This window comes from Cygnus olor, chromosome 24, assembly GCF_009769625.2.
Source record: "Cygnus olor isolate bCygOlo1 chromosome 24, bCygOlo1.pri.v2, whole genome shotgun sequence".
In the NCBI taxonomy this organism is placed as follows: Eukaryota; Metazoa; Chordata; class Aves; order Anseriformes; family Anatidae; genus Cygnus; species Cygnus olor.
Window position 1 is genome coordinate 5670118 of NC_049192.1, and position 24039 is coordinate 5694156.

The following is a 24039-nucleotide window of genomic DNA, read 5'->3' on the forward strand; positions in this document are numbered from 1 at the left end:
TTCCTGGCAGCTCAGGGGGCGACGCCGGGATCCCAGCACTGCAGAGAAGCAGGTGAAATGCCGGCTGCGTGTCGAGAAAAATCCTTTTTGTCCTTTCACGTGGGGCTGTTTCACTGCTGCTGCTCTCAGTGGGCGCGGGAGCAGCGCTGCGCTCGGGCAGCCGGCACCGCAGGGTTTCTCCCCAAGCCCTGGCTGCTCCAGCCCATAAATAGGGGAAAATCCCATTCCCCCACCCTCTCCCGCTCCCTCCACCCCGCTGCATGCAGCTGCTGCTATTTCCCAGGGCGGCCCTGGCCCTCCGGGCATGGGAAAGGGGCTGGCGACCCAAAGGTTGATTTTCCCAAGGTTTTAAGGCTTGTAGCGGGGCTCACAGCGCTGCTCTGGGGCTTTCACATCTCCCATTTATACTGGGAAGTACTGGTCAGAGCCCATTGCCTTTGCTGGCCCTGGGGATGCTCCCCAAAAGCCAGTTTACCTTGAATCCCCCTATGGGCTTCTCAAGGCTTAGCCCGGTGGGTCAGGTCACCCCAAAACAGGTGCTCCCCCCTCCCGCAGCCCCCAGGACCCCAACCATGTGCATGACACAGGGTTTTCCCAACCCCATACCACCAGCCCGCTGCTCTCTGGGCCCTTTCCCAGCCAAACCCAAAGGCAGCGCCTTCCCCGCAGGATGCTGCACGCTCAGGACCGAGCCCTGGTTCCCGCAGCACCCCAAAGCCTCAGGGTCGGGGTACCCCTACCTGGGGCTGCCTGGGATGTGGCTGGGTCTGGGGGGACGAGGGGGGTTCGGGGGCTCGCTCCAGGCTGGGGTTTGGGGTCTGTAACCCCCAGAGTTGCCTCTGGATCGGCACGTGCCTACAAGGACCCAGACCCAGAAAACGCTTACAGAGCTCGGTTATTTTCTCTTGCTGCTTTAGTTGTTGTATCCACGGTAATACGATCACAATATATATATATATATTATATATATACTTCTTAAATTACACAAATAATGTACAAAAAACCGGGGTGCATTGCTGAGACAGGTGGTCGGTTAGGTTTTTTTCTGACTTTTTTTTTTTTTCTTGTTTCCCATTCGCGTACCTGGCAGGGGCTGGCGGTGCCCGGCGCTGCGCTCCCTGCTCCCGGGGGAATGCCTGGTCCCTGGGGCCAAAAAAATTCGCCAGCCAACAGAGCGGGCAGGCGAGGAGAGGGGGGGATACATGGGGAAGGCATCGGCATCGATGCTGCTGAGGGTGGTGGCGTGGAAAAAAAATGAATGATCAGAGAAGAGGGGTAGGGGTGAGAGTGCTGGGCGGGGGGCACCCATGGGTGCTGAGGGGCTCCGGTCCATGCTGATGCTGCTCCCAGAGCCCAGGTGCAGGAATGGGGTGAGCCTGGTGCGCGTCCCCCTGCCCCTGCTCCTGTCCCTCCTGTGCAAGACCTCAAGAAGGGGTTGGAGGGGACGGTCCCCAGCGGGTCCCCGCTATCCCGGGCTGGCTGCGGGGTGCTGGCGGCAGCGTGGGGCTGCGGCGAGGTCCTCGGGGAAGCGGCAGCGGTTTTAGGATCTGGTTTGCCCGGGATAAACGCCCTTGTGGAGGCCGCTGCTGCTCCCTGCAGCACAGGCAGGGCATTGGCTTGGAGCGTGGTGGCAGCACCCGGCCACGAGGAGGAGGAGGAGGAGGAGGAGGAGGAGGAGGAGGAAGCTGGAGAGATGCCACCAAGCTCCACGCTGGGGCTGGTCCCACCTTGCTCGGTGCCCCTGGATGGGGGCAGGAGGGGACGTTGGTCCCCTTCCTTCGGGGATGGAGGATGACTCAGGGAGAACACGGAACTGACAAAAAATCAATGGAGCAAAACCCCATTCCCTCTCATTTTCGGGGGGGCGAATTAGGTTGGTCCCAGGAGTTTCAGCGCCGTGCATTTCGGAGCGGTTGCAGCCAGTCGGGAGGCGGCTCAGGATTTCAGTGTCTGTAAAAGCCACCAGCCAGGAGCTCTCACCGGCTGGGCTTCGAGATCTTGAGGTATCGGCTTTTCGCTCGGCAAATCAGCTAACGCAGCACGGACAACGTCATCTTTCGCTTCACGTTATCTTAGAAGAAGAAGAAAAGCGGCTATGCAAAATACTCTTCGGAGACAACTCTTAAAAAAATAAAAGCTTGGTCGGAAAATATGTCTGAATCTCTAACTGTGAGGGGTGACGGACCGGACGGCGAGATGGCTGGCTGGCTGGCGGAGAGATGAGGCAACGGAGGGTGGATTTATCTGCGGACAGCGACGAGGAGCACACCACAAGACTTAGATTGCCTCCACGTAGTTGGCGGGGTAGAGACCTAGCTGCCCGTTGTCCAAGCGCCCCTTGCACCAGCCTTGCTCGTCTTCTTCACCCAGCTTGGTTAGCTCATCTCCTGAAGCGGGAGGTAGAGAGGTGAGAGCTCGTTGCAGGTGTTGGAGCCTCTCCTCCCCCAAATTTTTCCCCTGGACGGGGCTGCTGGGGGTTCTGGGACTGATCCTGAGCAGGTTTGCAGGGTGGAAAGGCAAAGGGTGCCCCATGAGACCTCACGTGCCCCGTCCCACCACCCCTCCAGTCCCACCCTGGGTCGCGCCTTCCCCTCTCTGCCAACCCCACGTTTTGAAGAACCGGGATAACCCTGACACAATTCGGGGCGCTTTACACCAAAAAGCACAGCCGTGAGACCTGCAGCTCGGGCAGACGCCCCGCAGGACAGCCCAGCGCCTGTGAGGCTCCGCACCTGCTTTGAAGCTGAGCTCGTCCTGCTCCTGCCCGTCGTAGTCGTACAGCGCCCGCACCCGCACGCCCTTCCCCGCCGAGTCCTCGTCGAAGGGGTTGGTGCCGCCGTTGGCCTCGCTGGCGTTGAAGGAGTTGCTGCCCTCGTCGTCGGACCACTCGGCGCTGTAGGTCTGCCCGCGGTCGTGGCTGCTGACACTGGGGGGGGGGGGGAAAGGAGAGGGGATGGCGGGGCGGGCGGGCACCGGCTGTGGCCGAAATCCGGATGGGTGCTGCGGATTTCCCGAGCTTATGGGGAAGGGGGGCTGGACCCCCGGCTAACGGCCAGCGAGACGTGGAGGGAGGATGGAGCAGAGACGTGGCTGTCACCAGGGACATCCCACCCGCCCTGGGTGTCCCAGTGGCACCAGCAATGTTTGCCCAGGCGAGTGCTTGTTGCATTTGTTGTATCCCTCTCCCCGATGGCCCTCACCTCCCGCGCTCGCCCGCCGACGCGCTGGTCTCGCCCGAGCTGACGTTGGTCAGGGTCACCCCCTCGCCCTTCTTCATCTTCTCCTTCCTCGTTATCGTGTGCGTCAGGTCCGGGTTCCACTCCTGGGAGCACAAAGCACTCACCCTCAGCACCCCGACACCATGCGGGGGGCTCCTGGTACCCGTCCGGGGGGGGTGGGCGGAGGGTCTCCGAGCCTCACCTCGAACTGGGGCCAGTTCATGGGCATGCCGGGGCCACTGGTGCTGCGAAACCACCGGAGATCCTCCTGCGCGTCCGAGAGGCGGATGGTCTGCTCCAGCTCCCGGTAGACGTTGGCGTAGCTGCGGGGAGAGGCGAGGGGTGGGGGGGCTGCGGGGATGGACCCCTCCTGGGGAGCCCTGGTGGTGGGGACGAGGTGGGGAGATGCCCCGGGTCGTGGCACCTCCGAGGGGACACTGGGGGACGCCACTCTGGCACCTCTTGGTGCCCACAGTGTTGGCCAGAGCCCCCTGGTATCGCAGGGGATGGGTTTGCCTGGAAGCACCCGGTCCCTCCAGGGCTTGGTTTGCTTTCTGGCCCTGTTATGGGTGTTTTCTGCCCAGACAGCCAGGGGGACGCCTACCTGCTGCTCTCGGCCAGGTTCAGGTGCCTCTTGATGTCCAGCAGCACTTCCTTGAGGAAGTTGAGCCTCTTCTCCTCGAACTGCTGGCACTGCTCGAAGACCTGCTCCATGCTCTCCATGTACTGCGGGGTGCACTTGTTCAGCTCGTCCAGCACCTTCTCGTACTTCTCCTGAGCCTGCAAGGAGCAGGGAGGGGTGCCCCGGTTACACCAGCACCCCGAGAGCCTCCACAGGGCAAAAATCAGCCTGGTGGAGGGAGAGACCTTGCCCCAGCAAGAGGGGCAAATCTCTGCCCTGCTCGCACTCCCCCACCACTTCTTGTGCAGATGCACGGGGACAGGAATAGGGGAATAAACGGCCATAAATGGGAATAAATGGCCACGAATGGGGAATAAATGGCCATTTCTGGTGCCCGATGCTGCGTGAGCCCGGAGCTGAGCTGCCCCACGGCGCTGCTGGCTCGCACCTTCTGCACGTCTTGCTTGCACTTTTCCACTTTGTCCTGGAGCTTCTTCTGCTGCTCGGGGGTGTTGGACTGGTCCGCCTTGCTGTTGGCTTCCCGGGTCATGGCCAGCTTCTCCTCCTTGCAGGCCAGGTGGTAGGCTTTCTTGGCCGTCTCCAGCTGCGGAGAGAAGAGGGGGGGGGACGTGAGGACAGCAGGGACCCGGTGGTCCCATGGGTCCCACGCCGTGCTTCTCCTCTCACCTCCTTGAGCTTCTTGGCCCAGGGCTTCTGCGCTTTCCGGAATCCGTCCTCGGCCTCCTTGGCCTCCTTGAAGCCTCCCATGATCTGCTTGTGGTAGGCGTCCTTCTGCCAGTTCTTGACCTTCTCGAAGTCGTCGTTCAGCAGGCTGTTCTTCACCTCCTGGTGCAGCTCGCTCACCTTGTCCGCCTCCGTCATGATGGCCCCCCACGCCCTCTCCAGGCTGCCGTACTGGGGGCCTGGGGGGCGGAGGGGACGGGTGAGCACCCCCTGAGGCCCCGACCCCCCTCCGGTGACCCCCGGGGGTCCTGGCTCCCCGCCGCCGGGGCCGCGGTACCTTTCTCGATCAGCTGCCTCCACCGCTTGGACCAGTCGGTGAGCTGCTGGGCGTAGGACTTCTCGATCTTGGCCCTCTCGTGCACGCAGTTCATGAGGTCGTTGCAGAGCCGGTGCCCATCATCGATGCGCTTCACCGTGCGCTTGTAGTTCCCCACCTGGCACGGGGACGGGGACGGGGACAGGGGTGGGGATGAGGATGGGGAGAGGGATGGGGATGGGGAGAAGGATGAGGATGAGAACAGATGGGAACAAGAGTGGGGATGGGGACAGGGATGGGGATGGGGATGGGGATGGGGATGGGGATGGGGAGAGGGATGGGGATGAGAACAGATGGGAACAAGGGTGGGGATGGGGACAGGGATGGGGATGGGGATGGGGATGGGGAGAGGGATGGGGATGAGAACAGATGGGAACAAGGGTGGGGATGGGGACAGGGATGGGGATGGGGAGAGGGATAGGGACAGGGATGGGGATGAGAACAGAGATGGAGATAGGGAGAAGGATGAGAACGAGAACAGATGGGGACAGGGTCGGGGACAGGGACGGGGATGGGGACGGGGATGGGGAGAAGGATGGGGATGAGAACAGATGGTGACAGGGACAAGGATGGGGATGAGGAGAGGGATGGGGACAGGGGTAGGGATTGGGATGAGAACAGAGATGGGGATGGGGGCAGGGACAGGCAGATGTGGGAGCAGTGACCGGGGGTGCCCCAGGGGGGTGCAGCGATGGAGGTTTTGCTCCCAGCCACCTCCTCTCCGTCCTCTCCCTCCCTGAGGGCTGGTGGGGCAGCACCTCCTGCAGCCCCCCCAAGGACACCGCAGCAGGGACGCCCGCGCAGGGCTGGATTCGGGAAGGGAGGGCGCTGCCCTGGGTGGTGACAGTGAGCGGGGACACCACGGGGACAAGGGGGGGTGGCCGGGGCTCACCTCCCAGAAGCTGTCGGTTGTTTCCTCGGCGGCCGCCGCCGACTCGTCGTAGGAACCCGACATGGCTCCTGGGGCGGCCTCGGCCGTCGGTGCGGGCGCTCGGCGGCTCTCGGGCAAGCAGCAGCCTCATGCACTGGGGGGAGCAGAGGGGTCGGGGGGGGCCAGCAGCCTCACAGGGCCGAGCAGAGACCCCCAACCCTATCCCATCCCATCCCACTGCATCCCCATCCCATCCCCAGCCCCAGCCCCTGCGGCACCACGGGGTGAGCACCCAGCTTCAGGGGACGGGGAGGGGGACAGAGCCATTCCAGCTCCCCTCCTGTGCCCCCCGCAAGCCCCCCCCAAGGTGCCATGCAAAACCCAGACCCTCTGCGGGCATCCAAGCCCTGCTCAAGCCCCAGGGTTTCTTATGCAACGTCTGGGCAGGCAGAGCCGCCGCAGAGCCACCGAAACCCTAAAACCTCTCTGCTGGGATGGAGAAACAAGGGGAGGGATGCAGGGGGGGACCTTACCCGGTGGGGGCTCTGGCCCGGCCACTGCGCATCCCCGGGGGAGCCGCTGAGTGGGGGGAGCGCAGCCGGGAGAAATTCTCGTCCTGTTATTCCAGCCTAATCCGTCCTGATCTACAGAAAAACGGCATCCCCGTGGCGTCACGTGGGCCTGCTGCATGGCTTAACCCTTTGCCGCTCCGCCCGGAGATGCATTTTTGGGGTTGGGGGACGCCGGTGGGGCTGGGGACTTGGCCAGCGAGGTGGCACCGCACGGGGACGGAGAGGGGACCGGGGGAGCCGCGGGCATCGCTGCGACCCCTCCTGCCCCGGCTCCGGGCAGTGCTCCCATGGGAAGCGCTGGGCTTGTCCCCGCCTGGCGTCTGCCACCAGGGCGGCAAAAAGCAGCCCAAACCACCCCAGTTTTCCCCTGCCCCATCCCCAAAGGGGCTGCGGGAGGGGGGGATACGGCCACACGGTGCCACGCACCATCGCAGCCGGGTCACATCCTGCCCCTGGGAGAGGGTGATGGCCGGGGGGGGGCGGTGCACGGGGTGCCGCCCATGGGACCCAGCCCGCTGGGTGCCCGCTCCCCCCTGGCTGCGTGCTGCCGGCCCCGAGCGGCCGTCGGGTTCGGGGCACGGAGGACGGGGTGCCGAAACGGTTACTGGAGCGCCGCGGCCGGGCTCGCTGTGCTGGAACTAACAGAGCCTCGCAGGGATTTAGTGATATAACCACGAATCCCACCAATCCCCGCGCCGCCCTCCCCAGACGGTTAAAAATAAACGCGTGACTGTCCCTCGCCCCGCCGTGGAGGCGCAGATGGAGGGGACCGCGGTGCCGCCGAGCGCCGCCAGCACCGGCCCCGCGCGCCCAGCGACGCGCAGCACCCACCCACGCAGCACCCGAGCACCCCTGGCACGGCCACCGCCCTCCCCACGGGCCAGGGTCCCCGACCTTCATGCCCACCAGCCGTGCCACTGCACCTCCGCGGGGCCCTGGGGTGTTTGGGGCCGCTCTGGGGTTGTGGTTCTGCTTCTCCAGCTCTTAATTTTGTCGCAGAGGCTGCGCCGGCAGCGCAAGGGCATCCTCGGGGTGACGGGGGTAAGGGACCCCACGGAGGGAGCACAGCCCCGGCTGGGGGTCCCGTGGGACCCCCCGGGCACACGAGGCAGTGGGGCTGTGGGGCACGGTGGGGTTTGGCTGCCGCAGCTTCGCTCCTCGCTGTGATCGGGTCCGAGCCGCAGCTTGGGGGTTATTTTTGGCTCTGCATCACTTCTACAGCTCACGCTGCCGCCTTGTTGCCTCTCTCACCGCCGCACACGCACGCAGCCGTGCATGCACACCCGTGTGCCCCCCACGTCCCCAAGCCCATACAGTCCACGCCGGCCCCGTGCCCACCACCCCGGGCAGCCTCGCGGCCCCCAGCCACCCTGGCCCCACATCAAGGCAGCGGGCGGCGATGCCCGGTGGCCAAGCCGTGCTGTGGCGAGCTGCCAGCCCCAGCTGGGTGCCGCTGCACCCGGGGCAGCGGGAGGGCTTCACTTCACCCCCCCCCCCCCCCCCCCCCAAAGCTGCTGGAGAGGAGCTACGGAGGATTTTGCACAGCGCAACGGTGAAATTTGTCTCAGCTCATGCCCACGCGGAGGCTGGCATGTCCTTGGGTTGATCCCACAGCTGCCAGTCCCCCTGCGTGTCTCCATCCTTCCTGGCACCCCGCTCGGTGCTGAGCGCTGCCGCAGCTCGCCGACGGAGCTGCTGGCATCGCAGGGGGTCTCTGCCCCCGTGCGGGCACTGAGCTGGCAGAGAGGGGCCGGGGACGCGGGCGCTGCTCCCGTGCAGGCAGGAGGCTGCTGCAATGCAGAGGGCTGAGGCTGCCGGTGCCGCGGGCACGGGATCCGGGCATCCCTGCACCGATGGATGCGGCTGGACCCAGGCTGGACCTGCTCGTCCCGGGCAGGCTGAGGCTGGAGGCAGGTTGGTTGCTCTGCCTCCAGCGCAGCCTCGCTGAGACGCGGCCCCGGGCCCACTGCAGCCAGAACGGGGCACGGCACGGGGAGGTGGCAGCTGCCTGCGTGTGTCCCCATCCTGCCCGCGTGCTGAGGGGCCAGGAGGGGCTGCGCAGCCTCCCGGAGGTGGTTTTCCTGCTGCAAAGAGCCCTTTGCCAAAGCAGGATCAGAGCGACGCGCGGCGAGGAGGGGAGCAGAGCCCGGCCCGTGTCCCTGTCCCCATCCTGCCCCAGGCAGGGGGGTTTGATCTGGTGATAACGCAGAAGGAGCCGGGGCTGAGCCCTGGTGCGGGGCTGCGAGCGCTGACAGGGCTGGGAGGAGAGGCGGTGACTAATTCCTGGTGAAAATATCCAGGGAAGGGGGGAAGCCGCTCTGGCAGCTGCGCTTGGTCTGCAGGAATCAGAGCGAACGGGGAGGAGGGACGGCCCCGCACGAGCAATAAAAGGGCTCGGTGGGGCTCTGTCCCCACCTGGGGCTGGGTTGGGTGCAGCCCCTGCTGGGTTGGGATCAGCCCGATGGAGGACGTGGGAGCTGCTCTCAAGGTTTGCTCGATTTTGGGAGCAGCCGAGGGCTGTGCTGGGCCCCGGAGCAGCTCCTGGCGGCGGGGACAGACCCGATCTCCCCCCGCAACGTGGGCTCACGACAGGGCCGGGTCCCCTTCGCCAGCATTTCGGAGGAGCCGAGCAGCACCCGGAGCTCTCCGACACCAATCCCTGAGCCCAAACCGACGCCGTGCAAGGAGCTGCCTCGGTGCAAATCCCTCCTGCAAGCCCCACGTCCCAGCTCCAGCGCAGAGCCCCAGCCCCACGGCCACCAGGGCGCGGGGACCCTCGCCTGCAGGAGCGCGTGAGCCGGGGCCGGGATGCCGACCTGCTGCGTGCTGCTGCCTTGTGGCTGCTCGGTGGCTCCCAGCGGGGCCATCTCCAGCAGCAGAGAGCTCAGGCAATTGGAAACGGACCAACTGTCTGAGCTGCTTTTATTGCAATTAAACTCCGAGACCTGGCAAGCCGAGCAACACCCTCGCAAGGAGCCGCAACGCGAGGTGGATGCCGTGTGTCCGTGCAGGGCCGAGGGTGCGTGCGAGGCTTTATCGCTAGGGGCTCGGGCTGTGTTTTAGCAGCCCCAGCTCAGGTGCTGAGCTCAGGGAGGTTATTTCCTTGCCCTCGTTGCAGCGTGGGGCTGGGCATTGCTCTTTGGGTGGGCGCAGCACCAGGTGCCACCGCGACGCCCCGCCGCTATGCCCACATGGGAACTGCTCACGGCGAGGACAAACGGGCACGGAGCAGCGGAGGGAGCGCAGGGCAGCGCCGAGAGCAGAGTCCAACCGCATGCAAAACCCGCTGGGGAGCCCTGGGAGCTCCATCCTGCCCGGGCCTGCAGGGTGCTGGGTCCATCGCAGGCGGGACCCAGCACCCTCATGCTGTGCGCACGCGTGCACCCAGCGCCGTGGCACCAGCACCTTGGTGCTGCTCCTGCGAGCACTCGGGTGCGAGATCCACTCCCCCCCCCCCCCCCGCCCCGGCACGATGTCGGGTCCTCGTGCAAAGCTGGTGCTCAGCTAGAGGAGCGGGTGGACGGTGTGCTGGAGGCAGAAGGGCTGATCGCTGCCCTCCCGGTGTCCCAGCACCACGCAGGGATCGCCGCGCACCCGCGGCGCAGGGGACGGGCTGCCGGGCTCTGCCCGCAGCATCCTCCGCCAAAAAGGGGGCTGGTGAGGGGAGAGGGGAGTTGGGGTGGGGGGAGCCGGGTCCAGGGGGCAGCGGGGAGATGGGGGCTGCGGGATGGGGCCGTGTCCTCCTCCCAGCGCCGCTCTGGGGAGCGGTGGCAGGGGTTTGGGGTGCCTGCGGGTCCCCAACCCAGCGGGGCTGCTCCAGGGGCTGGGCGCTGCTGATTCATGCTGGCAGCCGGCTCCACACCCCGAGCAGAGCCCAGGGCTCGGGGCTGAGCAGCCTGGAGAGGCGTGAGCACGCCGGGGAAGGGCTGAACGCGTGTCCGCCCCGCTAATTATCAAATGGAGCCAAAGCCTGGGAGGGGGGGAGGCGAACCTGGGCCCTTCCCAAGCAGTTTCCTCGGTGGGAGCGGGCTGGGCACAGCTGACGGCAGGGCTGCGCCCTGGCAGGACGGCTCTGGGCAGGATTGGAGCCCTGGGGCGAGCAGCCAGGCGGAGGGGACGGGGGTCCCCATGTGCCGGGTGTTTTTCCCTGGGGTTTTGGGCAGGGCAGTGCCACGGGGCCGGCTCGGCCCTGGCGCACGAGGTGGCTGCGAGGGCAGCACGTCGCTGGGGACGAGGGGGAGGTAAAGGTTGGGAAACCTCCTCTGGGAGAGGCTCTCCCAAGGAACCCAGCGCAGGATGTGCCGGGGGCTGTGCCCTGGCCCAGCTGGAGGGGGGGGCAAGCACTGGGGGGGGTCCGGCTGCACCAGGGCCTTGCTGCACCCAGCTGGGGCAGGGCTTGCAGCTTCCCAAAACCCAGAGGGTTTGCGAAGGAGGTTCCCCGACCCCGGGACGTTACACGAGCCCCGTGTCCCACGGGAGGACGCCCGCCTTGCCGGGCTGGGGGCTGAGCACCGCGGCTGCTGCCACGTTGCAGGATGGGGGAGATGCTCCAGGGCAGCTTCGCCTTCTGCGTGCCCTGCAGAAACGTTCCCCTTCCTCCCCCTCCTCCTCCTCCTCTCCCCGGCGTTATCCTGCTCGGCACGCAGGGCGCCCATCAAAGTCTTCCAGGGATTTTTACGAGCCTCGTGCAGGTTTCTGGAAATATGCGTGGCATTTGCAGATAACGCCGCGTTTCTCCCCGGGGGGAGCTCGCAGCCGGGCTCGGGGACTGCGGCTGTGCCAGGAATGTGGACAGGCTCCGGGGGCTGCGGGGTGCGGGGAGCTGGAGCAGGATTATCAGCCCCACGCAAGGGGTCAGGCCTGGGGAAAGGAAACTGCTCCGAGCCTCAGCTTGCGGGGTTTCGGCCTGCCTTCCGCCTCTGCAGCTTTTCTCAGCCCCCCCCCCCCCCCTTCTTAGCTCGCTGCTGTAAACAAGGACGCTCTGACTCTCGAGGGGGGATTTTTGCGGTCCCAGGAGCGGGGGTTAGGCAGAAATCCCAAAATGAGGTTTGCAGTTAATCCAAGAAGCAGCAGACGATGGTGCTGGAGGGTACGGTGGTGCTGGAGGGTACGGTGGTGGTGCTGGCCCCCTGCTTCTGCATCGGGGAGGGGGGGGAGCCGGAGCATGGGGTGCTGGCTCGGGGGTCCCATCCCCTCGGTGGGACAGGGCCGGGGCTGGCGGTGGCGGGAGGTGACCGGGGCCGAGCCTGGGGCTGGGGGGGGGGGGGGGGGTGGCTGCATTCAGCTGCCTCTGGCGGGGGAAGGAGGCTTGGGGCCAGAGGGGGCTCAGCAAGGGGGTAGGAAACGGGGGGGTGTTGGGGGGCAGCAAAAGGAGGCAAAAGGAGGGGTTTTGGCAGTGGGGTGAGGCGCTCAGTGGGGCAGGGGGGCAGCAGTGACAGGAACAACCCAAGTCCCCACTGCTGCCTCCCCCCCGCCCCGTGTGCAGCTGGGGAAACTGAGGCACGAACCTGGCAGCGCCACCGAGGCAGTGCCCCCTGCCCCAGCACCCCCCGGACGCGCGCTGGGGCTGAAGGTCACCCGCGTGTCCCCCCTCAGCTTGCAGAACGGACCCAGGGGACGCCGTGTCCTGCCTTGAGAGCGGGATGCGACCCAGCACCATCCTGCCTGGTCCCTCGCAGCACCCCCTCCGCACCCCCCCCAGACCATGCAAGGCACCCCGGGCACCCCGCGCCCCCCCCTCCCCTCCCCGTCCCCGCGGGACACCCCGGTGTCCCCTCTCCCTTCCCAGGCCCCCGGGGGCTGCCTCTTACCTGGGCCGGGCGGGAGGGGGTGGGGGGGGCTGCGAGGGTCCGGGAGGCGGGGGGGGTGGGGGTGGGGGTAGGGGGGTGTCGGGGAGCTCGGCGGGCCGGGCGCGCTGCGTTGCGCCGCGCTCAGCACCAGCCGGGCAGCGGCGGCGTGCGGCCGCGGGAGCGCGCCCAGCCTGCAGCCTCCCGTTGTCAAGACAACCAGGGATGGAGCCGCCGCTTGCAAAGGTTGCAAAAATCATCCTTTGGGCTGGGGGGGGGAAGTGGACACCCCCCCCCCTTCCCCCCCCCCAGCATGAAAACACCTCGGTCTGTTGCACCACCACCACCACCACCCCCCCCATCCCCAACCCCGCAGCGGGTAGCAGCGGGGCGGGCGCTCGCCGCGTCTTTGCGTGCGCCCCGGGGTGCTGCATCGCTGCAGGAGCCTTCCAGGTGGCCGGGGGTGCTCAGCACCCACTTGCCGGGGTGCCCCGCTGAGCGGGGTGCCCTTGGGGTGCCGTGGGAGGCAGCAGCAGGGTGCCGCCAGCTCGTGCTGGGTGCGCAGGGGCGCTCAGCCCCGCCGGGCCGGGCTCCTTTCCCTCTCAGGCTGCGGTTTTGGGGGGAGCTGAGTGAGGATCCTAAAGGCATCCTCGTCCCGCTGCCCCTTGGGGGTCCTTGTGGCCCGTGCACAGGGTGCGGGGCAGCAGGATGGGACGGAGCAGGGCGCTCCCTCCTCTCCTCCCCCTGGCCCTGCAGGGAGGGCTCCAGGGCTGAGCTCCCGCAGAAACAAAACCCCAAAACGCCTCCGGAGAGGCAGCCGGTGCCGCCCCCTCACCAACTGCGCCAGCTGGGAAGGGGCTGGCACGAGAGGCAGGAACGCGGGACGGGGCGAAGGGGGCTCTGCGCCCTGCAGGGTGCTGCCCCGGGGTCCTGCCTCCTCCCAGACCCTACAGCTTGTCCCCGGGGTCTTATCGCGGGGTGCCACATCCCTAGGAGTCCGTGCCCGTCACGGCCGGGGTGCCGAGGGGCTCTCCAGCTCCCCGCGCCTGCGTTTCCCCCCCAGCTCGCGGGTGATGTCAGGGAAATTAAAAGCCAGCAGGAGACGAGCGGGTCGAGCCGAGTAACCGAAGCCGCCCGCAGGAGCTGCAGTAAGGAGGCTGGCTGGGGCTGCGTCTGCCCGGATCGGGTTGCCCGCAGAATGCGACCCGGTCCCTCGAGGCTCAGCCCGGCTCAGCTTTCCCCTGACGAGCGCTTCCAGCCCTTAATGAAGCTCGCTGGGGCTCGCCGTGCTCCTGCGTGCCAGCCCGGCGCGTCTCCCCGCCTCGCAGCTGGCCAAAAAGGGCCTCAAAGTGCTGTAGGGCTGGCAGCAGCACCGGGAGAAGGCAGAGCCAGACCCAGGAGAGCTGGCGATGGGGGCACCTCGGTGCCTGGGGGGGTTCCCATGCGCGCAGCCCCTCGCCCGTTTTGGCTCCTTCGCCGAAAACACGGCCACGACAAACTCCTCCTGGCGCTCGCCCTCCCGGCGGTTCCTATTTCCCACCACCTCTCCTTTCCCCCACGGGTTTCCTCGTGGGAAGCGGCGGCCAATACTGGCAGGAAATGAGCCTTGATTTATCGGGCCGTTTGGCACTCTGCAGTTACGATTCTTCGAGCGCCGTGGCGAACCGAGGAGCAAATTATCCCCGGCCGTGCTGCCAGCGGCCTGCCCGGGCGGCCCCGGGGCGAGCGGGGTCCCTGTGGGGCCGGGGGATGCCCCGCAGGCAGCGCTGCGTCTCCGCAGGGGAGGAGAGAAATGCTTTTCTGGGGCACGAACGCCAGCCTTTGCAGCACGAAGGGGGGGATTTTCAAGCACCGCATCCTCCTGTCTGCCGCCCCTCGGGTCCTGAGCCCTTCCCTGCCCTCCCGCTGCCGCTTCCCACTCGGTGCGGGGGGCAGGAGGTGGTGCGGGTGCCCCTGGGCTTGCCCCGTGCCCAGGGCTCGCCCCCGCCATGGATTTGCTGCTGGTCCCAGGAGCCCCCCGGCTCGCTGGGAGAATGCGAGCGCAGGGCTATTTTGCATCTGTAATTAGCAGCGGAGGATAATTGGCCCCTCTGCAGCAATTACGCAGAAAAGCGAGCCATTGTGGAGAGCCCCGGCGCGGGGCAGGTGCTGCCAGAAACCCAGCTCGCAGCGACACAATCCCCTTTTTGTCTGCAGATACCCAGCCCCGAAGGCACCCTCCGAGCCCCATCCGGGGCAGGGGCAGGGTCGGGGACATAAAGGCTCCATTTTTCCTGGGAAAACGCCTCGCCGCGCAGGGGTCGCTGCCTCCTTCCCCTGGTGCTCGGCCCCACGGGGAAGCTCCCTGCTCCAAGACTCCTCCGCGAAAACACGGCAGGACTCGGTGTTTGCCCTGGTGTTGCACAAATCCTGGCCCCGGTGGCTGCCCCGCCGGGAACAAAGTCTGTCCGTGCCGTTCCCAGCCCCGTTCCCACCCCGCGGTGCCCACGCACGGCCGAGGAGGAGCAGCAGCAGCGGGGGACGGGGGGGGTCCCGGCGAGGTGCAGCCCGCACGGAGCCAAAATCGGGCTGTGGCTGGCTGCGGCACGTGGCCCCGGTGCCGGCACCTTCCTCCTGCGCTGCTGCCGCCAGCACCGTCCCTTCCTCGCCCTGCCCGCGTGCACGTGGCGAGGCGATGCCCGCCGGCTGCCCAGCCTCGCTTGCCCCGGTCCTTTTAGGTAAACGCAGCCCGCCTGCCCCGGGGGCTGCAGCCTGGCACGGCGGGGAGAGGCAAAGCCCCAGGAGGGGCCGGGGCCGGGCCTGGGGACATCGCTGCAGGCACCCCCGGGATGGGCTCAGCGCTGTCACCGGCAGCTGATCAATTCCCCTCGGCGTTTCTAATCTTCTTCCCGAGCCTCTCCTCTCTCTTTCCCAGCTCTTGCCCCCGAGCGAGCCGAGGAGGGCATGGGGACACAGCCCGACGATGCCACCAGCAGGGCCGCTAACCAAAACCATCCCTGGGGGAAGAGCTGATCTCCTGGCTTCTCCTTACGCCTCCGCTGTGCGCTGCCAACCAGCCGCGCGTGGCGGTGCGGGGTCGCCGTGCCCCCCCCCTCCCCAAGCTCGGGGGCGCCCCGTGCCGCAGCAGCTGCCTTGCCCCGAGTTTTACGGCCGGGGCTCAGGGATACGGGAGCAGCTCGGGGGGGCTGGGGTGGGGGGGGCTGCAGGGGGAGGCGCAGCTCTAATCCGTTTAGCGAAGCTCTCGCTTTGCCATTTCTGAGGCAGGTGGAAGAACGGCGAGGAGGGGAGGCGGGCAGCTCGGCGGGGAGAGCTCTCCCCGGTGGGTACAAGGGGCCGGGAGATCGCTTCTCCCTGGGGGCTGCCACGGTCACCGCAGCCTCCCCAGCTCTGCCCTGCGAGGTTTGGCCTTCCCCCTCCGCCTCCTCGGCGTGTTCCCGTCCCTGCTGTCCCGAAGGGGCAGAAACAAGGAGATAAAACGGGTTCCTTCGAACCCAGCCCGCTCCCGGGGCCGAGGGCAGGATGCGGCGTTTCTCCCCGGGCGGGTAGGGGGATGCCGAGCGCATACCAAGGAGGCAGGGGGGAAGGCGAGCACAAGCGGTCGCTTGCTCGGCACTGACAGCCCTGACAATCGCAGGCTGTTCGGGGCGGCTTTTTGGCTCCCAGCCCTCTTCTGTGCATTCACGGGGAGCCGGAGGGACCCCGCTCCTGGCGCGGGCTGGCCCGTGGGCTCCCGGCGGCGCAGCGGCTGAGCCACCCGCAGTGCCAGCCCCCAGCCTGGTGGGGTGAGCGCGGCCATCCCTGGGGTCAGCAGCCCCCCAGGATCCCCCTCACAATCCCCAGGATCCCCCCACAACCCCCAAGATCCCCCCGCAGCCCCCCAGGATCCCCTGGGGGCCAGCAGGGCCGCGTGGGCTATGGGGGTGATGCAGCTTTTGCGTAACGCACGGAGCGGGGCGTGCGAGGGTGGGGATGTGCAGCAGCGAGGCCCTGTGTCCTCTGAGCCCCGAGATGCTGCAGAGCCTCTGTGTCCCCCCCAGCGAGACCCCCGCTGCCACTTCCCACCCGTCAGCAGCTCCCCAGGAGGTTCAGGAGGCTGAGCCCAGACCCGAGGCACCCTCACTGCGACCAGAAAAAGCTGGCGAGCCCGGGCTTTGGGGGTGAACCCACGACAGAAAGCAAGCCCCGATCCTAGAGAACTTTGGAAATTGCTTAAAACAAGGGGCAGCGAGCTGCTACGCCAAAATATATCGCCCTTCCCTGCCACGGGACCATGCAGGGGCTCCCGGGGTGGCAGCACCACCGCGGCACACGGGGACGTGCCGAACCCCGGCATCCCACCTGCTTCCCGGGGCCACCACCGCCACCGTCCCCCACCGCGAGCCCCCTTCCACCGCCACCAACCTCCCGGGGGCCTGGTGGGCTCCGTATCGCTCTGGGAGCCCCGGGGACGCGTGCCGGTACCTTGGGCGAGCGGCTGCGGGGAGCAGGGGAGGGCGCGGGGCGGCCGCGGGGCCGCGGAGGCCGGGTGGGCAGCGGGGGCGGCCGGGGCGCCGGCGGGGAAGCCGTCAGCTCCGTCTCGCTCGGGCTGGATCTGCACATTGGGAGGAAGGTCACGGCAGATGGGGAGGAGGGGGGTAAAGATCAGCACGGAGATTACCGAGGCATTTTTAGCCAGCCAATCGCCGCCCCGGCCCGCCGTAATGACTCCTTCGCAGCACAAGGTGAAAACGCTACCGCAGGAGCGGCGAGGAACAAGCCCGGGAGGCTGCGGGGGTGTGTGTGTGGGGTTCCCGGCCTCCCCGCGGGCTGTGCCTCCCCACGCTCCTTCCTTCCCCTTCACCCTTTCACTCCGCAGCCCTTTTTCCCCGCTCTCCTCTCCCCGTGCAGCCAGGGCAGCCCCAAGCCGCCACGTCTCCCCCACGGGGACCGCGGGTACGGGGACCGCAGGCAGCCCCCGGGCCATGCAGGATGGACGGGGAGCACCCCGCTGACACCTGGCCGGGGCATTTTTGGGGGCAAACAGGCGGCATTTAGGGCACGGGGGAGGGGAGCACCGCGTGCTGGTGCCGGTGGTGCTGGGGAGCTCGCTGGGCCGGAGGAGGACGAGAGCGGGAGCGGAGCTGGCAGCGCTGGGCGTGTGTCCCGCGGCCTCCCCGCACCTGCACGTCCGTCCTGCTCCCCCGGGATTTACAGCCAGGGGTTTACAGCCGGGCTCCAAAGGGCGCTGCCGGCTCCTCCTCCCCTCCAGCCCTTCCCTGAGGGCAGGGCTGGTGGCAGCGGGGGCTCGGGCCCACGAGAGGACCTGAGCACCGAGGCTCTGGGCCTCCCATTGAGGGGCTGAGGTGGAGGCAGGGAAGCCAGAGCCCCGCCACGAGCGTCCCCATGTAGTGTGTCCCCAAGGAAAACAGACACGGTGCAGGTGGATCTGCTCCTCCCCACCTGGAAGCTGCCCCCAAGCACCCGCAGAAGGCTGCGGGAGCCTCCCGTGGTGAATGTTTCAGCCTCGCCAAATGGAGGCCGTGCTCGGAGCCCTGCCCAAGCCTCCCCTGCCTGGCTCAGCCCTACGGGCGTCCTCCCGCTGAGCCCCTCGTGCCGTGCCCAGGCCAGCGCGGGGCGTACGGGCAGGGGCAAGAGCGAGGCCGGCCTCGAACACTAATCCGTGGAGGATGATCCCGGCCACCGGCACCGCAAATCCCATCGCTCCCGGGCACGTGTGGGAGCCGCAGGGGCTGCCCTGGTGCTGGTGGGGCTGGGGGACGAGGGACTGGGGGACGAGGGACTGGGGGACAAGGCGATGAAGGATGAAGGGCTGGGGGACGAGGGGCTGGGGGACGAGGGGCTGCCCTGCACAGGGGGCAGCTCCTCCGTGATGGAGGCTGGAGGAGGAGGAGGCTGGTGGCGGAGGCAGGTGGCGGAGGCCGGCGATGGAAGCCATCGCTGAGCACCTGGCCCCTGGCACGGCCCCAAGGCTCTCCCCGTGTGTTTTTACTGGCGCCATCAAATATTTAACAGCCACGTTAGTGGGGGAGGGGGGAGGGTGACACTGGGAGGGGCAGAGACGCCCCAGGGGACGTTTCCAATCAGGCACCGCGCGGGGCACCCCGTTCTGGGGGTTTTCCCATTGCACTCAGGCAGCGCCGCGGACACCTCTCCCCCCCCTCCCGTCCCTCATTCCTCCAGGAGGGGTCCTTCGGGAGGCCGGAAGCCGCCGCGCCGCGCACGCGCCCTCCTTTTCCGGTCCGGGCCCCGCCGCCGCCGCCACGGTGAGGCCGCGCTCCGGGCCCGCGTCGGGCTCGCATCGGAGCCATCCCGGGGCGGCGCCGCGGGGCAGCCCCCGGCCGGTGGTGGGGGGACGAGGCCCGGCCCTGTCGGGGGGAAATTGCCGGGATGGGGCGCGCCCGGGGCCCGATTTCGCGGGGCGGGAGGGCCCGGGGGCGGTAGGCCGCGGGTAGGCCCCGGGAGCGCGCTCCGGGAGGCCGAGGCGAGCCCCGAGGCCGGGAGTGCCTCTGCCCGGGGGTGTTTGGGGCGTTCGGGGGGAGGCTCCGGTAGGGTCGGGGTGAGGTTGGGCAGCCCGGGGCCGCGGGGGGGAGCCTGAGGCCGGGAGGGAAACCGGGAACCGGGGGGTGCGGGGCGGGTGGGGGAGCAGCAGCGGTGTGACGGGGGGCAGCAGCTTTCCGGCACCCACCGCGGAGCTGGGAGAAGCGCTGCCCTGAGCACCGGCTCTGCCCCACCAGCCCCTGTTGCTTTTTCCCTCTGACAGCAGGTGGGTTACACGTAGACTTCAACGTGAGGCTGCGATTTAACGTCAGAAATCCAATTTAGTGTTAAAAAGCCCGAGTTTGGGGTGCTGAGGAGCTTGCACGCTGAATTTTAGTTCAAAAAAGCCTCTAAGAGACAATCTACTGCGCTTTTTTTTAGCGTTAGGCTTTTCATACAAAGCACCACTGTGGTGGTTGTTTTATTTCTGGTAAACATTCGTCGCCTGAACACGTTCATTTTAAACCGGCGGCGTTGACTCTCTGCCTCCCTCTTGTTTAGATGTTGATGCCCAAGAAGAACCGGATTGCCATCTACGAGCTCCTTTTTAAGGAGGGCGTGATGGTGGCCAAGAAAGACGTCCACATGCCCAAGCACCCCGAGCTCGTCGACAAGAACGTGCCCAACCTCCACGTCATGAAAGCCATGCAGGTACGGAGGGGAGGGCGCAGCTGGATTCGGGCACGTGAGGCTGTGGGTCGCTGTCTGGAAATAAATATTGTCACTTGTTAGCAAATAAACTCTGTCAGACGTCGCTGTGTGTTTGCTGGTTCTTTCCTGGTGCGGTTGTTTTCCCGCTTTCCTGATTATTTCCATTCCCCCGCTACTTACTCTGTTGTTCTCCGCAGCTACAGGTGTTTTTTGTGATCCCCAGCTTTCTTTTTTTTGAAGCTGCGATGCTTTTGTGTGTGGTAGCCTTATATTTTCTCACAGAAGGGGAATGATGCTATAGTTTTACCTTGCACGTGCGAACTTTTGTCTGTTTCTAGCTTTTTGCCCCCAGTGACTGGGAAATAACCGAGAATTCTTTCCCCAGTCTCTGAAATCCCGCGGTTATGTGAAAGAGCAGTTTGCGTGGAGGCATTTCTACTGGTACCTGACCAACGAGGGCATCCAGTACCTGCGCGATTACCTCCACCTTCCCCCGGAGATCGTCCCCGCAACCCTGCGCCGCAGCCGCCCGGAGACCGGCAGACCTCGGCCCAAAGGTAAATAGAAGCTGGCTGAGGGGCGGCCGCGGCGGCGGGCAGGGAGCAGGGAGCGAGGTGATGCCGTGGGGAAGCAGCTGGGTTCCGCTGCTTTCGGCGCAGGCTGGCGCGAGTCGCTGTCGGTTTTGGGGCGTGGAAACGTTTTGGGGTGTGGGAAGCTGGGTAGCTGGTTCGTGGGGGCGTAGCTTTTGTTGCTCCCGCGTTCGGTGCTGGGGTAGCGGCAAACCGGAGAGGCGGGGAAGGGGGTTGTGATGGGAAGGGGGTTGTGATGGGAGCGGGCGCTTGAGCGCGGGACGCGGCCCCCTCGGAGGGCGCGAGCGGGTGGGATTGCTGAGGGCTCCGGCTGGTGATCCGCGAGGCAGGCGGTGCCCGTAGCTGCCGGAGGGCTCCTCAGAGCCCCTGTCCTCTGGGAAGGGCCCCGCGGCCGGTGGCCGCAGGTCTGCGGCAGGAACGCGGCTCTGTGTTGCCTGTGAGTCCGGTGGGTGCAGGGGGTCTGAACTGCGACGAATTCTCCTCCGGAGAGCTGCCTGGGGGGCTGCTGGGCTTTCAGGGCTGCAGGCGAAGGGACCAGACTTGGGGTCAGCTCTAGCAAGACTCGGCGACGGGAAGCAAAAGCAGCGCGTCTGTGCCGGGTGCGCTTCACGTGGGGATTTGCCTGGTGCCTGAGCCCAGGCTGGCCGCCCTGGCTGCGTGCAGCGAAGGTGCCGTTAGGTGAGTTGGGTTGTTAAAGCCGCCTCCAAAAAGCTACACCGGGTACACGGGGTCAGTGGGACGCGCTGGTCGTGTTCTGATTCTTCTCGGCGGGTTTTCCAAAGCCCCGAGCGAAGCGCCCATCCGAGCAGGTGCGCCGCTCCTGCGGAATCCTCAGGTCGCCAGCAGCTGCCTCTCGCGGGCTTCTCCCTGCCAAACGTACCCCAAACCTACCCTGAAGCCGCTTGCGGGTGCCTGAGGTGTGTTTCCGGGCGGTGTTCCGGCCAGCTCACAAATAGCAACGCGACAGAAAGTTTGGGCTGCAGATCCGCCCGCGGGACGCAGACGCCGCGCTTTTTTCCCCGTGGACGCTCTGCGCTGGGCTGCGAGCGGCTCGGGAATCGTTCGGTCGCCTTCGGGGGAGAGCGAGGCTGTGCGGCGGGAAGAAATTTGGGGGTGTTGAAGCCGCTGCTCCCCTCGTCGGGTTCGGAGGTCGCCGCGTTCCAGGCTCGCAGTCGGAGCGGGAAGGGATGCGCGCGTTGCTGGAGCGTGGTGGGGAATGCTCTGCGAAACGCCTCCCGCTCGGCTTTCCCGGTGTAGAACGTGGGCTGTAAAATTGCCCGGGGTCTTTGGGGAGACCAAAACTTCCTGGAAACGTGGAGAAATGAGAGAGAAAAGAGAGGATCACCGCGGCCCGGGCTGGTGGAGCAGCGCTGCCAAGTCCTAGGGACAAGAAATGCCCTGAGGCAGGAGGGAGTGGGTCTCCTGCCTTCAGCCTGAGGAGTTGCCTCCTGCCCAGCGAGAGCAGGGTTACGGGATGCCACGCCGCCCTCGGGTGAGGACCGAGAGGGGAGGCCTGCGAGACAAAACTTGTGGCGTGCGATAGTTTGTGCTTCCTGCTTCTGAGCCACATCCCAGCCCGGCCAGCAGGGACGGGTGCTGCGCTCAGGGCAGAGGCTGCGGGCTTGCGCCAGCGAGGAATTTCGCCTGCAACTCTCGCAACTTGGTTTTTTAGCCAAACAAAATCGCGGCGTCTGCTTCGAAAGGAAGAATTGCGCTCAGACTGGGAAGGTGACGGCTTCTTTGATCTCTCAGGAGCTTTGGGTGTTAACAGATTTCTTCTTTAGAAGCTGTGTTTATCCAGAGAGCTCAGGAAGCTGCATTTCTGGTGTCGGGGCGGGGCTGCTGCAGTTGTAGGTTAAAATTTGCTCTGGGTTTGTACCCTGAGGAAGCGTCACGTCGCAGCGCGCACCTGAGCAGGGCTAGCCGGTAGGGCTGAGAATCGCTGTTAGGACAGCGCCGATTCTCTGTTAATTACCCGTTTCCCTGTTAATTACCCGTTGTCTGCACAAACTGGGAGCAACCGAGGTGTGCCGGACGCAAGCCTTGCAGAACTCGACTGGCTTCTTGAACTTCTGGGGCTTTCCTGGTGCTTTTGTGCAGTTCTGCCAACTCTCCAGTGAGGCTTGGTACAGCAGCTGGAGCACTCGGTCTGGGGTAGGTTTTAGACTAGTGCCGAGCTGGAATTTGTCACGCGGGTCTGTTCCGTGTGCCGTTGAACCCTAGAAGTGAAGGATGGACAGGTCAAAAGCTGAAAGCAAAACCCCACGAACCACTGGCACGGAGATGTGCTGCAGCGGTTTAACGCAGAGAGAAAAGAGGGGTGTGTGGAAGCACTCGGAGGAACAGTTACCCAGTTTGCGCGCCAGCGGGTGGTGTTTGTGATCGAGCCTCGGTTGTAAAGAGCTGCTTTGTGCGGGGGATTCGTGGGAAGCCCGGAGACCTCGGTCTGGTGCAGGGGGAGAGCGTTTTGCCTTGGCTCTGGGGAGCTCTGAGAGTCACCCAGAAACCAAACATTTCCAGCCCGGGTTTTTCCTGCAAGCGTCCTGTCTGGTGTTAATCTCCCGTTACACAGATAATCTGCTCTCAGATTATCTGTTAATCTGCTCCGTTGTGGGGGATTTGTGAGACCGATAGCGTGGCTGCGTTTTAGCTCGGGATCAGGATGTCAGTTTGTGACTTAGCTGGGAACGAGCTCGTCAGATGCGACAGACTCCCCGCGCCTCTGCTTTCTGTACGGAGCTGTGTCGGATGCCGTAATCCGGTTTTTACACCATTTATGAGTTCCGCCCAAGTGCAAGCTGGTGCCCTCTGGTAGATTTTACCCGTCCAGTGAAGTTTTCCTTGCTCCGTTGCTGTTCCGTTTAGGTTTACGTGCACTGAGGTGTGAGATGCTGGCAGGTGTCATGCTTAACGGGAGAGATTTTTCCCACCTTCAGATGACGAAGGGCCACACGTGAACCGAGCTGTCCGTGCCCTCTCTAAGTGTCTGTTGCTGTTTTTACTCACAGGCCTGGAAGGGGAGCGCCCCGCACGCCTTACTCGGGGAGAAGCCGACAGGGATACGTACAGACGCAGCGCTGTTCCACGTGAGTGTGCCGAGCTCTCTCTTCGTGCAGCCTCCCTCTTTGGGGGAATTGTTTTCGGCATAGAGCTCCTTTTGAGAAGGGAAGGGGGAAATGGGGCTCTTGGCGTGGCTTAGACATTTACACGGCAGAATTCGTCCGTGTGTGCTCACGGATATGATTAAACTCTGTCGGGACGGGCTGTGGGGTTCCTAGCAGTGGGGCTGTGCTGGGGAGTGGGGTCTGGGGGTTGTCGTTAACTCGTTCTTCTCCCTCTGCAGCCGGTGCCGACAAGAAGGCTGAGGCTGGTGCTGGAGCAGCCACCGAATTCCAGTTTGTAAGTGGCTGTGTTCAGGTTGGCTTTCTTTCCGGGGGGCTTTGAGCAGGAGGCATTGGATAGGCCAGATCTGCGTGCTCGCCGGTGTGCTGCCGATCGGGCAGGTCGGGTGTTGGGCCCTGATCCTCTCAGGGCTTGTCAGCGTGAAGCGAAGTAGAGGAAAGCCGGCCAGCTCTGCCACGGTGTCGGTGGGGTTTGCAGCGTGTATTTGCTGCTGTCGCTCGCTTGAAGTGGCGACTTCTAATGCTCTTCCTTTTCTGTTGCAGAGAGGTGGATTCGGTCGTGGACGTGGTCAGCCTCCTCAGTAGAAGTTCCTGCTCGTGTTCTGTGTATAATAAAATAGGTGAAAATGCCGCCTGGCTTCCGTCAGGGTGTTTTATTGGAGCGCCTGAGCCTAGAGCTCGCCTAGCAGAGGGGTGACTCAGATGCTTGGCGTGCCGTGCCGATGGTGCGGTACCTCCCGATTAGAAAACGGGTTACGGGGAGGAAGTTGCAGGGTTTGGTGACTGCTGAGGTAAGGCTTTGCTAACGTGTAAAGGTGATTCGTAGGGAGGAATGAGGAGCTCTGGCTCAGGGCAGCACGGAAGTGCTGCGGGCAGTTTGTCTGCTCTGCCCAGGAGGAAATTCATTCCTAGTAAATCCGCAGGGACGGTTCTGTTTCGTAGACGGAAAATTCAGCCGGTTCGGCTGTGTTGGCCCAAGGTCCTCCGTGAATTGAACACGGACAATGCAG

At 65.5% G+C, this 24039-nt stretch overlaps 2 protein-coding genes across 5 annotated transcripts; one reads left to right on the plus strand and one right to left on the minus strand.

The window, feature by feature from the left end:
* Positions 1-908: 908 nt before the first annotated feature.
* PACSIN1 (protein kinase C and casein kinase substrate in neurons 1) lies at positions 909-16775 on the minus strand. Of its 4 annotated transcripts, XM_040535837.1 has the most exons (11): positions 7238-7252; positions 6305-6415; positions 5793-5925; positions 4862-5018; positions 4528-4763; positions 4289-4444; positions 3823-3998; positions 3421-3541; positions 3201-3322; positions 2733-2926; positions 909-2387 (listed from the first exon to the last, which is right to left on the minus strand). In XM_040535837.1, the coding sequence occupies exons 3-11, from the start codon at positions 5853-5855 to the stop codon at positions 2278-2280; spliced, it is 1335 nt and encodes a 444-aa protein (XP_040391771.1). In that variant the 5' UTR covers positions 5856-5925; positions 6305-6415; positions 7238-7252; the 3' UTR covers positions 909-2277. The 4 variants fall into 4 exon arrangements, with proteins under 4 accessions (XP_040391771.1, XP_040391770.1, XP_040391773.1 ...); XM_040535836.1 differs by lacking the exons at positions 6305-6415; positions 7238-7252 and adding an exon at positions 16591-16775; XM_040535839.1 differs by lacking the exons at positions 6305-6415; positions 7238-7252 and adding an exon at positions 12154-12172.
* A 1462-nt stretch (positions 16776-18237) lies between these two features.
* RPS10 (ribosomal protein S10) lies at positions 18238-23660 on the plus strand. Its single transcript, XM_040535842.1, has 6 exons — positions 18238-18392; positions 19168-19317; positions 19703-19874; positions 22916-22993; positions 23251-23306; positions 23573-23660. Exons 2-6 carry the CDS (start codon positions 19168-19170, stop codon positions 23612-23614), a joined length of 498 nt encoding a protein of 165 aa, XP_040391776.1. The 5' UTR covers positions 18238-18392; the 3' UTR covers positions 23615-23660.
* Positions 23661-24039: the final 379 nt, after the last annotated feature.